The sequence below is a fragment of the Procambarus clarkii genome, chromosome 11 (assembly GCF_040958095.1).
Source record: "Procambarus clarkii isolate CNS0578487 chromosome 11, FALCON_Pclarkii_2.0, whole genome shotgun sequence".
In the NCBI taxonomy this organism is placed as follows: Eukaryota; Metazoa; Arthropoda; class Malacostraca; order Decapoda; family Cambaridae; genus Procambarus; species Procambarus clarkii.
The window spans coordinates 36,125,337-36,140,235 of record NC_091160.1 but is presented as its reverse complement, the minus strand read 5'-3'; the positions used below and the strand labels follow the sequence as shown (position 1 = coordinate 36,140,235).

General features: G+C 41.5%; 2 protein-coding genes across 3 annotated transcripts in view; one reads left to right on the top strand and one right to left on the bottom strand.

Annotated features, from left to right (window-relative positions):
• The window catches only part of LOC123758295 (probable basic-leucine zipper transcription factor I), an 82,550-nt gene extending 71,001 nt beyond the window's left edge, over window positions 1-11,549 (bottom strand). The window contains exon 1 of the mRNA XM_069322594.1: window positions 11,431-11,549. The gene's annotated coding sequence lies outside the window, so the exon portion shown is untranslated. The remainder of the gene's footprint in view (window positions 1-11,430) is intronic.
• The window catches only part of LOC123758293 (uncharacterized), a 59,970-nt gene that overhangs the window by 37,861 nt on the left and 7,210 nt on the right, over window positions 1-14,899 (top strand). For both annotated transcript variants that reach the window (XM_045742499.2, XM_045742498.2), the window contains 3 exons: window positions 12,569-12,784; window positions 13,142-13,283; window positions 14,597-14,796. In XM_045742499.2, the coding sequence (XP_045598455.2) occupies window positions 12,569-12,784; window positions 13,142-13,283; window positions 14,597-14,796 (558 nt within the window). The remainder of the gene's footprint in view (window positions 1-12,568; window positions 12,785-13,141; window positions 13,284-14,596; window positions 14,797-14,899) is intronic.

The window sequence follows — 14,899 nt, the reverse complement described above, 5'->3', positions numbered from 1 at the left end:
AAGTTATTTTTAGTTATTTGTTCAAGAGTTCTAATTACGTTCTTGTAAAGCCTCAAGCACGCGTAGTGTTTCGGGCAAGTCCTCAATCCTAATTTTCCCTGCCAAATCGTTTAACAACCAGATATCCACTGCTGGGTCAACAGAGGCATTCACTGTTAAGGATTGGCACCCAGTCAATCCTCTCCGGCCAGGATACGAACCCAGGCCAAATCGCTGGCGAAGCGCGGGGCGAGTGTCTTACCACTGCGCCAGAGAACTACTCATTACTAGTAACTATAAGTAGACGAGGAGTCACAATAACGTGGCTGAAATATGTTGACCAGACCACATACTAGAAAGTGAAGGGACGACGACGTTTCGGTCCGTCCTGAACCATTCTCAAGTCGATTGTGAGAATGGTCCAGGACGGACCGAAACGTCGTCGTCCCTTCACTTTCTAATGTGTGGTCTGGTCAGCTATAACTACTCTCATTTTATATGGATGGCCGGATATATTATATTTTTATGAGCAGCAGAAGGTAAAGACTCGACACAGGACAGGGATAGACATACACAGCAATTTTTGTTTTATAAAATCTCTATTGTTTAATAAAACTGAAAAAGAAATTCCTGATATTTAAAACTTGTGTATAAAAAGCTGAACTTTAAAACTTCATCCTAAAATTCTGCGTGTCTTAACAGAAAACAAGGAGTATTAAATGGGAAGGTTATGTAACAGTCCATAAGTGCAATTATGTACTATGTATGACAGTCAGGAAATGTACTTATTACACTTAGTATTAAAACGTACTGTCAATTCGGAGGCTGGGTTGCAACGAGAGGTATACCCAGCTTCTCGGTGACTATAGAATGATAATTTACCGTAGACCTAAACTATGTTTATGACTATAGTATACTAATTGACTGATCAGTAAGCTATTGTGGTGCCATCAGAGCCTTGCCCTTAGAGCGTTGCCCTCAGCGGGCATCACGAGGTATGAGTGGAGGCAGCAAAGGGCCCTATATGATATATGCGGGTGAGGACAGGGCACCTGTTGGTCTCCCCCCCCCCCTCCCACCTCCCAGGAGTCCCAGTCTCAGCAAGGCGGACGGCCCGACTGCTTTCATAATTCTCACTGTATTTCCCATTTCTAAACTTTATCCCTTTACCTCTGCTTCTCCATCCTAGTTACTCCCCCCCCAAAAAAAAAAAAAAATTGCGGTTCACTTTCTGTGGTCCTCGTGTATAATAATAATAATAATAATAATAATAATAATAAATAATAATAATAATATTATTATTATTATTATTATTATTATTATTGTTTATATATATAAAAGTACATACATTTTATACATGATACAGAGGTAAGTTCGTAGATAAAGAATGTGTATTACATAAAGCCACTATCACTTACAGGATGGGTATGGGGTGGACTATCACTCACAGGATGGGTATGGGGTGGACTATCACTCACAGGATGGGTATGGGGGTTGACTATCACTAACAGGATGGGTATGGGGGTCGACTATCACTCACAGGATGGGTATGGGGGTTGACTATCACTTACAGGATGGGTATGGGGTGGACTATCACTCACAGGATGGGTATGGGGGTTGACTATCACTAACAGGATGGGTATGGGGGTCGACTATCACTCACAGGATGGGTATGGGGGTCGACTATCACTCACAGGATGGGTATGGGAGTCGACTATCACTCACAGGATGGGTATATGGGGTTCATGAACATTACGAAATGCGTACAGGGTTCAGTACCATCTACTAGATTGGAATAACGTGCATAATAAACGAACTAAACTACAAGATCCAACAGAGGCTATTTCTGTACGATCCAAACCCACCCTTATACGGCATGAGGCGATGAGATGTGGTATGAATCATTATTTTTAAGTCGCGACTTGAGATAACTCTTATTCACGCTATCTTTGGAGCTCCGCCATCAACCCTTCACGGGAAATATGTTACGGTCTTTGGCTGCTTCCCTTTTGAGTTCGAAACCAACCCCAATGCTATCATATTTATCTTTTGTTTTTGATATAATACAAATGATATCTTCAGAGGCTACCTGGCAGCGGTGAATATCAGCTGGGAGGCAACGAGGCCCAACGTATCGTACCTTCACCAAGCGGGCTTGGGATTTATTTTCTGGCAACATTATGGCGGCGGCGTGACGCCCGCCGCATCTGCCTATATTTTCATCAACTTTTCCCCCCGCAATTAATAAGGTCTGATGGACCCCCTATGCCTCAAAATAACATTCCGCTCTTCCTGATGAACGTTCTAGAGAGAAGACCTCCTAGCTGTTCATCTATACATTATTATTATTATATAGTCCCAGATGCGCTTGCGTACAAGTGACAAGATGAACAACTGAGCGAGTTTCAAGAAATGAAATAAGAAATGCGGTAAATGATTAAGATGGCAGCCTAGCTTCAAATGATATTAGAGAAGAGTTTCGTGGGTGTGTCGCCTTAAGAGCGACACAACAAACAAACGCCCAACAATGACATTTTTGCTTTGAGCTGACTTAATGAATTTTCTTGTTGCACGGAACCTAGTATACAATAAGCATGATATTTAATTTATTAATACATTTGTCACATTGAAATTCACATGAAATGTTCTTGTGTAACTAAGAACATTCATTTATGCATTTACTATAGCAGCTTATTGTAAAACATGTTATGACTTGTATGTATGTATATGTGACGGTCACTGTCTCTTGGTGTCTGTGTAGGACAGGTTGTGACGGACACTGTCTCTATGGTGTCCCTGTGTTGGACAGGTTGTGACGGTCACTGTCTCTATGGTGTCCCTGTGTTGGACAGGTTGTGACGGTCACTGTCTCTATGGTGTCCCTGTGTTGGACAGGTTGTGACGGTCACTGTCTCTATGGTGTCCCTGTGTTGGACAGGTTGTGACGGTCACTGTCTCTATGGTGTCCCTGTGTTGGACAGGTTGTGACGGTCACTGTCTCTATGGTGTCCCTGTGTTGGACAGGTTGTGACGGTCACTGTCTCTATGGTGTCCCTGTGTTGGACAGGTTGTGACGGTCACTGTCTCTATGGTGTCCCTGTGTTGGACAGGTTGTGACGGATATTGTCCTCTATGGTGTCTCTGTGTTGGACAGGTTGTGACGGACACTGTCTCTATGGTGTCCCTGTGTTGGACAGGTTGTGACGGATATTGTCCTCTATGGTGTCTCTGTGTTGGACAGGTTGTGACGGACACTGTCTCTATGGTGTCCCTGTGTTGGACAGGTTGTGACGGACACTGTCCTCTATGGTGTCTCTGTGTTGGACAGGTTCTGACGGACACTGTACTCTATGGTGTCTCTGTGTTGGACAGGTTGTGACGGACACTGTCTCTATGGTGTCCCTGTGTTGGACAGGTTGTGACGGATATTGTCCTCTATGGTGTCTCTGTGTTGGACAGGTTGTGACGGACACTGTCTCTATGGTGTCCCTGTGTTGGACAGGTTGTGACGGTCACTGTCTCTATGGTGTCCCTGTGTTGGACAGATTGTGACGGTCACTGTCTCTATGGTGTCCCTGTGTAGGACAGGTTGTGACGGACACTGTCTCTATGGTGTCCCTGTGTAGGACAGGTTGTGACGGACACTGTCCTCTATGGTGTCCCTGTGTTGGACAGAGGTTGTGGTTTGTTTGTTGTGGTGAGGAATTATAGGGAATGGTGCCCAGCCACTTGGATTATCGGGGATCGAACGTCAACCCTGCAAGGATTGTGGCAGTCGCAATACCGACCAGTCTGAATAGAAAGACTGACCACTCAACAAGTATACTCTAATCCAGGGCAAAGTTCACACTGAAAGATAAAGGTTAAGCCACCTAAAAGGTGGCACGGGCATGAATAGCCCGTAACCACACTGAAAGTGAACTGTCAATATATATACCCCGTCAAAACCGGGTACACCAAGATTTTTTACCTGGCACAGGAGCCGCTCCTGTGGCAGGTAAGTCCACTGCGGGCTCACCATAGCCCGTGCTACTTGGAACTCGTTCCGAGTAGTTGAATCTATAACAACAACAACGGGTACACCTCTCTGTGTCTATATACCAGTTGCGAGCCCAACAGTCTCCTGTCTCCGACACCAAGCAGCTATTATAAAGTTAAATTAAGCGCATGGTGATTTCTTGTTGTTTGTCTGCACTTTGGCTTTGCATGCCTCAAACTGTGGCTTCTCTAATGTGCCAGGTAAGAAATGAAAAAGTGGTCGGGTTGGATATATCAAACTTGTTCAATGTCTTAAATGTCAATGCTATCTGCTCTGGATATGATCAAGCCTCATGGCTGACCCAGCTTAGTACTCTTACTGATTATACATCATTTGCACTACCATGAATGCATCATTTATACACCAAAATTGTTTCAAAACCAATTGTACTTTCTTGTAAATATTTAAATAAATAAACTGCAGTTAAAGAGTTAATATTATTGATTCAGTAAAAACACAATGCTATACAGAAACACCCTCCGTTAGACTAGATAAAGATGAACTTTCGTCTATTAGGGGTTTAATATAGTTTTTATAGGCGAATCGTCATCGTTAATGAAGTCTGCTCTGAAGCATATATTTCTCTACATAGGTATCAATATTCGTCTAACCCCACTATGGAAGCCGCTCAACCGTTCAGCTCGGTTCATAAACAGAATTTGACAAACCTGATGAGACAGAGCTCTGTGGCTCAAATAAACTACAAGAAACACTTTAAAGCTGCCTCCTGTAATATGCCAATCTATTCTGAAATTCAGCATGAGTGTTCTGGGATAATTATTTAAATTTTTCAATTTACACATGCCTGAACTAAAGTACTTTATGTAATTGTTCTCAATATCTGCATAGGATGTATAAATATGTCATAAATCTAGAGTATATTGTCGCATTATACATCCTGTATGGTTCCATTATATATGGATACAGCCAAGCTGCGATGTATAACAAATAAGCAGCGATGTTTGAACAACCGCATCATTACAACTAGACAGCGATGTTTGAACAAACATACTAATACATCAGGACTAAAACATCAATGTCCAGTAGACGTAAGCAGGCATCATACAAATGAGCTATAATATATGCGATCCAAGCTGATAAGACTTTAGTGCAACACTACAAAATACAGACGCATCGTAGACTTAACCTACGACATACAGGCGCATTGTAGACTTGATCTACGACATACAGGCGCATTGTAGACTTGAAATATAAAATACAGACAAATCATACACCAAAACAACGATATACGAATGCATCATATCCTGAACTACGGATATACGAATGAATCACAGTCCACACCTATGATATATAGAAACATGAAACACCTTTGTCATGATATAATAGAGACACAACACTACTCATCAGTTCCAATATTCAAAACATTGTGTTGGTGCTGACAAGACAATACAAGAACCTTGCTATAACAGCCAGGAACAATCGTAAAAAAGAAGTGCATTTATAAGGCAACTAAATTTTACGAATAGCCTCGCAATCTCTTGCACTCCATAACTTTGACATCTGTACAAAGACAATTCATAACTTTGACTCTGACATCTGTACAAAGACATACTGAAGGAGCTCAGCATAGATCAGGCTCGTTATGTCTCGTGTGAAGACCTACCAGACAAGCAACTATCAGCCTATTGTGGTATGAGAGCTGATTTACCAGGATAGGCTGTGGGTTCCCTAACTGTCAATTCTTCAAATAAGGCCCCACAGAGCTGTTCCTTAGAGGCATAGTATATACAAAAAGTGTTGAATGTAAAATACGACAATCTACTTCAAGAGATTTAACAAGACACTACAAGAGATCTAACATGACATACACAAGAGGTCTAACATGATATACAAGAGGTCTAAAATGACACATACAAGAGGTCCAACATGCATACCAGAGGTTCAACATGCATACCAGAGGTTCAACATGACACATAAAAGAGGTATAAATTCCCAGCTTACCAAGCCACCAGAGAGAACACACAAGAGGAGATTCTTCCTGATACCAATTGTGAACCTTCAAGCATGATTTCCGGCCGAAGAAATAAGAGCTTGGACACGGATATATTGCTTAAAATACACTTGGAAACCCCCAACCAGGCAGAAAGGGAGGTCCATCTGGCTTCCTGTCCTCACTACCGTCACCAGAGAGTAGCCAACAGGTAAATATCTGTATTAATATGCGTCGATTGATAGACAACTCCTAACTTATAATCACCATAACATAGCTCACGTAGGCCCATGTTGTGTATGGTGAAGGGGGCAAAATGTTTAATACTGACTGGACGCCTCAACAATCAACATCCTCCCTACTCTAAAGTGTATAGAGTTATCATTTAACAGCATTTAAAGGCAAGAATTCATTTGGCAGGCAGCGGGTCGTACGTTTTGTTTACATTGCTTCACATTCCCGCGGGTGAGCCAACATGGCGGCCGGCGCCCGCCAACACCCTCCTCAGCCAAGAAATTCCTATGCAGCGCGCACTTCTAGCTGACAACCCCACTTTTTATACTTACTCGCACACCATGGGAAACTTCTTTATGATTTCTGTCATCTAATGCGGAGCAAAATACGATTCTCATACATCTTGCCAGAGAACTATTAAAACTCGAATGTAGTGATTGATAGACAAGCACTACAATTACAGGCTACCAGTCTCTAATATTTGAGCCTTCGAGGTTAGTTTGACGCTATTTCTGCACTCGCAGCGCAGGTTTCAATTTACCTAATTAGGTTTTTTAAAAAAGTCTTTCACCTGCAAACGCGAATAACCGTAACTATGGACTATTTTAAGATACGTATAATATATGGCACTGGGTATTTCCGGTCTGGTAGATTATTGCTGTTTCCCAAACCCAGCCACCATAATAACATAATGGATGTTCACGACAACAAATATTTTGATTGTTTTTTTGTTAATTTTGCCCCGAGGGGCGAGTTTATTGAGCAGAGCCACTCATCCTGTGAGTGGATTATGGTGAGTGGATTCATTTGGTTATGAATCAGGTAATGAAAGGTTGGTGATGAGTCGGGTGACGCTGGGTTGGTGATGAGTCAGGTAAGGGTGGGTGGTGATGAGTCAAGTAATACATCCCTTGATAAAGCGTCAACAGGTAAGCCAAAGAGCGGGTTGATCAGACCCTCAGTGACGCCATCACAGCGGCGAGTGACCTCCACAAACGTGCCAAGTTCCTCATCAAATGACCATCAAACTGAAAGAATTTACTCTGCTTTTACATTTTAAACACGAATGTTGTCTTTATTAATGACAATTTAAATAAAAAATATATATCGTTTAACTTTTTAAGAGTTTTAACATTTGATTTATATCTTATGTGAGTGTTGTGAATGAAAACGGGAACTTATAAACGTTTTGAGGCTGGTAGGTTGTTGTTTGGGTGCTATGGGGATTAGAAGGGGTAGGGGTGGATAGGGAAGAGCTGGTGGATGGGGAAATGGGGGTTGGGAGGATAGTGGGATGGGGGGACGGGGGCAGATACTTCAACACCTACCACGAGCCAAGTCTTGCTTCATGAACGTTACTGAACCAAACTACACTGGATAAAAGTTGTTTCTATATTGTGATCTTGTGTTTACCCAGGAGAGGACGTGACAATGGGCTGTAAGATTTTTATTTATATATTTATTTATATACAAGAAGGAGCATAGGGTTTATGAGAGTACATAACGTTGGTGTTCTTACATTCTTGCAGACACATAGCGTATCGGGGAGGTCCTTAATCTAACAGATAAAGTAAATTTATTAATAGGTACACTGCACCAAATTTGAGTTCAACATGATAACTACAATAAAAATTTATGGAAATGATTACACTAGTAAATTTGCATGTCGTAAATAATTAGGTTCTTCTTGGATTTACGTCTGAATAAGGCATAGGATGGAATTTTTATTATTATTATTACGGAGTGAGTTCCATAGCCTAGGTACTTTTATTTGCATGGAGTTTTTGCACAGCAAACATCAGCTGCAGCCCACCCAGGCCACTTAAGATAACACCCAACGGTACCTTCACTATCCCTGGAAGAAATCGTCAAATTACTTTGAACTTTGCGCAGCCAGGGAGAAGTAATATCATTAATAAACGTCAAGATATTGATTCCCATAACTCTAGGCTGCATTATGACCATTGTGGTCCTATTATCCCTTCATTGCATTACTAGTACCATAGCAACCATATGGTACCATAGCAACCACATGGTACCATACCAACCAGTAAGTCCGTATTTGTTACTGTTCTCAGAAGGGTTTATGAAATATTTCCTGTGTTTATGCGCTCCATTGCCGCGTTTCCGTGTGCTTGAGCCGTGTATAAGTAATCACGCCCAGCACCGAGTCACATGTGCCCGCAAATCACTCAAGACAAGATAGAAGAGAAGCCGAAGGTCGGCTGCCTTTAGAATTGATATTTACGGCTCAAAGAATGAAATTCAAGGCCAAGGAGACTTTCCAGGTGGTGCGTCAGGTCGTAGCCTGAGTCACGGGGTTACGATAATATACAAATTAGCAGGCATGAGATGGTATGCTAATTTTTGAAAGGAAAATAAGTTATCAGGAGAACGGGGGGTCAGTATGTCTTAACACATGGGAGGTAAACGAGGACATAACAGTAGAATGGAGTGAAGTAGCAGAGCCCAACCACAGGAACCATAGTGGATCGACCGTCGACCTGTAAGAAGGGAAGTCTTCGCTGTACTGACCAATCTAAGTGGATGGACATGTTAATATGTAAGTCTTGCTTACTGAGTGCAGACCTTAACATATCTCAATACCTCTCAGAGATGTTCACGACCAGCTGGTGGGTGTTGTATCGCAAACCGTCCTCAGACTATTGGGCGCAGCCTATCCTCTATGATGTGACTATGATGTGACGCGCTATTACTCCCTCATCTATCCTTATCTCAACTATGGTATTTGTGCTTGGGGTTTTATATATATATATATAAAACGCTGAACTGTAATGTCAATCCTGACCTTAAAAGCTTCATTGAAGGTTGTAACAGAACCCATGAGCACCACACCAGAAACAAATACCTTTTTGATATTTCAAGAGTACGACTTAATCAAACTAGAAATGCTCTACAAATCAAGGGACCCAGAATGTGGAATGACCTTCCCAATCATGTTAAAGACTGTATCTCTCTCAACCAGTTTAAGATAAAAACTAAGCACTACTTAATTAACTCCCTGTAACCTACCTTACCCTATAATGTCAACCCATGTCTGTTATTTTTTTAAACAATGCTGTTTGTTGACCAAATTGTATTTTTCTGTTTTTCTGCCATGTTCCCCCCGCCCTTTTTTATTTTTTTTATTTTCTTAACACATTTTCTACTTTAATCTCAATTAGTATTAAGTTTTAGTCTTTAGTGTTTTTCCTGCCCGAAACGCATTGCGTAATAGTGGCTTTAGCCATTGTATGTACTAGCTCTATCTATAAATTCATCAATATTTGTATCACCCCTTGTATGTATGTACTTTACCTAAATAAACATTTGAATTTTTTTAATTTGAATTTTGAATCCTACGACCATCGTCTCGTCGCCCATTACTTAACAACAATATATTCGTCCAAGATGCGGCCATCCCCGAAGACGCATTCGTAAATTTTCTGGCTGGGTTGTAGCGTTACAGCCCTCTGGTCTGGCCACACTGGCCCGCTACTATACCACCATCTATTTTGTAAACTGGTTGTGTAAACCATTATAATTCTGGGATTCACTTCTGCGTTTCCACTTAGAAATACTTAACAGGGTGCAGGTGTCAGTTGCTTTACGTGGCGTATTTAGTTTATTATTGAACTTTCACACATGCCCTATTTTATAGCACATTAACATAAGACTACAATGGTTGTTGGTTATCAAATTCATTTTCTTATGAAAGTTCATTATTTTTTTTACGTCGTTTACTAATGTTTAACTTGAGATATTTTAACACATTTAACGGCACGAATGTCATCAGCAGCTCTTGAGCCGGCTTCTGACAAGCCACTGGAATGAATGTCTTGAAATTTCAAGTTGATGGAAGAGAAACAAAGAGGCAACAATTATCATGAATTGACTGAATGATGAAGTAGTAACTGTATGATGAAGCAGGGCTGTGGTAGTGGTGGTAGATGCGTTGCGGTAGTAGATAGGTTGTGATGGTAAATGGGTTGTGGTGGTAGATGCGTTGTGGTATTAGATAGGTTGTGGTGGTAGATGGGTTCTAGTAGTAGTAGAAGGTTTTTGGGTGGTAGGTGGAGGGTAAGCAAAGACTTTTGTACAGTACTCTAGAAAAGTACGGGCCGCCCTGCTCAAAGCAGTGCGTACTTATGGCATAAAAGGAATGATAGTTGTGCGGATGAAATATAAGGTCCCCATGGCGTAGTGGTAGGAAACTCACCTGGCGTTTCGTGAGCGGCTTTGGCCTGGGTTCGTATTCTGGTCGGGGAGGATTGACTGTCAATTCTTAACTGATTGACTGTCAATTTTACTGTTTACCAAACAGTAAAATGGGTACCTGGTTCTTAAACGATTTGGCGGGTCGTATTCCGGGGAAAATTAGGATTAAGGGCCTGCCTAAAACGCTATGCGTGCTGGTGGCTGTACAAGAATGTAAGAACTCTTGTGTATATCAATAAATAAATGAGAAACAGACGTTAGCGCAGGGTACATGACGTCACGGGGTTCCCCGGCTTTGAGCGTTTTTTTTTTTTTTTTGAGATATATACAAGAGTTGTTACATTCTTGTACAGCCACTAGTACGCGTAGCGTTTCGGGCAAGTCCTTAATCCTATGGTCCCTGGAATACGATCCCCTGCCGCGAAGAATCGTTTTTTCATCCAAGTACACATTTTACTGTTGCGTTAAACAGAGGCTACAGTTAAGGAATTGCGCCCAGTAAATCCTCCCCGGCCAGGATACGAACCCATGACATAGCGCTCGCGGAACGCCAGGCGAGTGTCTTACCACTACACCACGGAGACTGTGAACAACACGGTTGTGTTGGGCGCCCCCTTTGAGGGCTCACCATAGCCCGTGCTACATGGACATTTCGTTCTGAGTAGCTAAATCTAAAACAACAACAACATTGGGCGCCCCGGTCTGGGCATAACAACAATGTAATCCCACCATCACCGCTGTTAACTGGAATTTTCGTGAGCGCATTGGCCTGGGTTCGTATCCTGGCCTGGGAGGATTGACTGCCCGAAACGCTTTGCGTAATAGTGGCTTAATAGGCATTGTATGTACTAGCTCTATCTATAAATCCATCAACTTTTGTATCTTACCTTGTATGTATGTACTTTACCTGAATAAATATTTGTATTTGTATTTGGATACCAGACTGCCAGATGTCAGCGCGGGGCGCGCACCACAACCGCTCACTAACTTTGCATGAAAAAATAATTACCTGTTGACCGCAGGATGTCGGACGATTGTGGTGAGCTTCCTCAGTTCTGTCTCTAGCTGTAGTACTCTCTTGGCCTTTACTGGTTCAGCGATCAGGAGGCTTCCAAAGGAATTTCCTTCCTGATGAAGAAAAAAAGTATTTCAACCTAGGCATTTAAAAGTAGTACAAAGAAACGCCTAATTTCCTTACTATGGTATTTCCTTACCTTAGTGGTATTTCATTATGGAATACTATATCTCGTCTGTTACTATATTATCTAATATTATATATATATATATATATATATATATATATATATATATATATATATATATATATATATATATATATATATATATATATATATATATATATATATATATATATATATATACTTCAATATCATTTCTCATTATCACTACCTTCCCTTAGTACTAATGTTACATAGCTAAATATTATATTACCTAACTTTGAGCAGCAAGTACATGTAAAAGATAAAATGTCAAGTTTTAATAATTTTTTTTAAAGTTAACTGTGCTTTTGGTTAACTTCTAAATTAGTGTAAATTCTCCATGTGTACATCAATTACTAGTTTGAAGTATTTTCTATTAAACTGATTAGAATTTCATTAACTTAGAAATTACTAGAAATTATTTAAGAAATTATATATTTAGGATTGATTGATCGCTTTGTAATGTATATAACTTACTCGAAATTCTATGCGTGTTAGTGGCTTTCCCAGAATGTACATATGTACATGTACACTCACCAAAATAATAATTCACTGTTGTTTCCTCTAAATAAACATACTAATTAAAATACAACATTGATTACTCAAAATAAGAGTTTATCACATATAACAATGAAACTACACAACCCAACGTACCTCCCCACATCCCATGCACTCTGTATCTCTCTACAATCTACCATACACAACCTACCATCACCACCCAGCTTACTACACACCACTCTGCTTCACCACAACCGCTCCATGTGCCATCACACCCTCTACCCCCCCCCCCCCCCCACAATCAACACACACACCGTAGCAACCCAATCTTACGGGCTATTCATGCCCGTGCCCCCTTTTGGGTGGCTTAATCTTTCTCAATCACCACCAACAACATGGAGACACCATTAACATGGCTCTCACCACCAGGGGAAGGTTCGGGACAGTCTACCTGGCGGAAGACAAGGCCACAGGCCAGAAGTTCGCGGCAAAGTTCGTCAACACTAAAAGAAACCAGGACCGGGCCAACGCCGTGAGAGAAGTAGCCATCATGAAGTCCCTAAACTCGGAGAGTCCCCATCCCAGGCTCATACAGCTCTATGATGCTTACGACATGACCAAGGAAATGTGCCTTGTCCTCGAGATGTGAGTGGTTGGGGGCCTCTTCCATCATTTGCTTTCTGCGTTCCTCTTCGCTGGCTGGAGTCTGTTTTCAATTTGTCTTTTAAAATGCAGTTTTATGATTTTTTGGCGTATTTAAGGGTTTGCAACTCCTGGAGAATTTGAAGTTATTTATGAATATCTGTGTTTTTAATGTCTATATGTATATCTGTCGCTGTTTATCTCTGGGATAATATATGGGAATACTAGTAGTATATAGAAATTGAATATATTTACTCTATTGACTATATTTAAAACACAATAAAGTAACAATGGGTCATATAACAATGTTATAAATCTTTCTTGTAAAGTCCGAGGCTTAAATAATTGGGTTTTTGACAGAGTGGATGGTGGGGAACTGTTCGAACGAGTGATCGACGACGACTTCGTCTTATCGGAAAGGGCGTGCACCGTGTTCATCCGTCAGATCTGCGAAGGGGTCGAATTTATTCACTCCAAAAACATCCTACATTTGGATATGAAGGTATGGAGAGGGCGAAACTGACAATTACAACCACAATGCCTCTCCCAGTAGAAGAAAACAATACCTCAGAAGTAAAACAATTTAAAGCTCCCACCAGTAGTAAAACAACTCCCAATACCTACGTAGTTGAAAAATATACTTCCTGTAGCAGACAAATAATGCAACACATTTTTAATAGAAAAAGAGTTCATAAATCCCTCTCCAGCAACTAAACCCAAGCCTAGTAGACAAAGAAACCCAAAGCTCATTATCAAAACAATCCCTAATCCCTTCCCCTAATAGTAGAAAGCGAATCACCAAACCTCTCGATAGTAAAACAACCTCCAAGGTCCTCTCCCACAGCAAACCCACCCAATAAGGCCCCCTCCCCTCCTCCAAAAGATAAACAACTCCAACACTTCTCCAGTAGGTAAAACAGCTCACAAAGTGTCAGCCGTCACTTAGCCTAACTTAGAGTAAATTTTAGTGGATTCTATCCTTTAGCTGTAATGGATTGGTAAAGCTCTTACGGGTGAAACTTAATGGCCAATGATGTCCAACAGGTGACACTTAAAAACTCAAATAAATCCTACTTTCCTCTTGGTGTTTCTCAACTTTTTCCAGTGGCAAAACAGAAAGAAATTAACCCAAACGTTTCCCAAGTAAGAAAATAATCACAATATTTTCCCCCGCAGTAACACAAATTAAAACCTTCCCAAGCAGAAAATCAACCCAATCACTTCCCCTCAGAGGAAATAAACCCAGTCACTTTCCCCGGGAGAAAATCAATCCAATCACTTCCCCAGTAGAAACTCAGCCCATTCACTTCCCCAGTAGAAAATCAACCCATTCACTCCCCTAGTAGCAAAACAATTCAATCTCTTCCCCAGTAGAAAATCAACCCAATCAGTTCCATAACAGCAAGTCAACCTAATCACTTTCGCAAATATCAAATCTATCGAATCACCTCCCCAGCAACAATACAACCCAGTCACTTCCCTTGTAGCATAGCAATTCAATCATTTCCCATGTAGCAAAACAACACAATCAGTTCTCATTTAGCAAAACAACCCAATCACTTTGCATTTAGCAGAACATCTTAACCACTTCCCATGTAGCAAACCAACCCAATCGCTTCCAATGTAGCAAAACATCGTAAGTATTTCCCGTGTAGCCTATCAACCCAGTCACTACCCATGCAGCAAAACATTCTAACCACTTCCCACGTAACAAACACCTAAGGTCTCCCTAGTAGGAACAAACAAGCTTCTCCCAACATCTGCTTCCCCTCCCTTGTTGTAGTTGCAGGTGACCGACCCAAGCCTCTCCCCCAGCCAGAGAACATCCTGTGCTTGTCGCGGGAGGGCAACAGGATTAAGATATGCGACTTCGGCTTGGCCCGCCGCTATGACCCGCGCAAGAAGCTTCAAGTCCTCTTTGGCACGCCAGAGTTTGTCGCCCCGGAGGTTGTCAACTTCGAGCCCATCAGCTTCGGCACGGACATGTGGAGCGTCGGCGTCATCTGCTACGTTTTGTAAGTCCTCCGTCATGTGTTGAGTGTATGGTGTCATGTAGTGTCACAAAGGTCTAGGGGGTTCCCACAACCTTCTGAAAAGCCGACAACAAAGCCTTTCTCA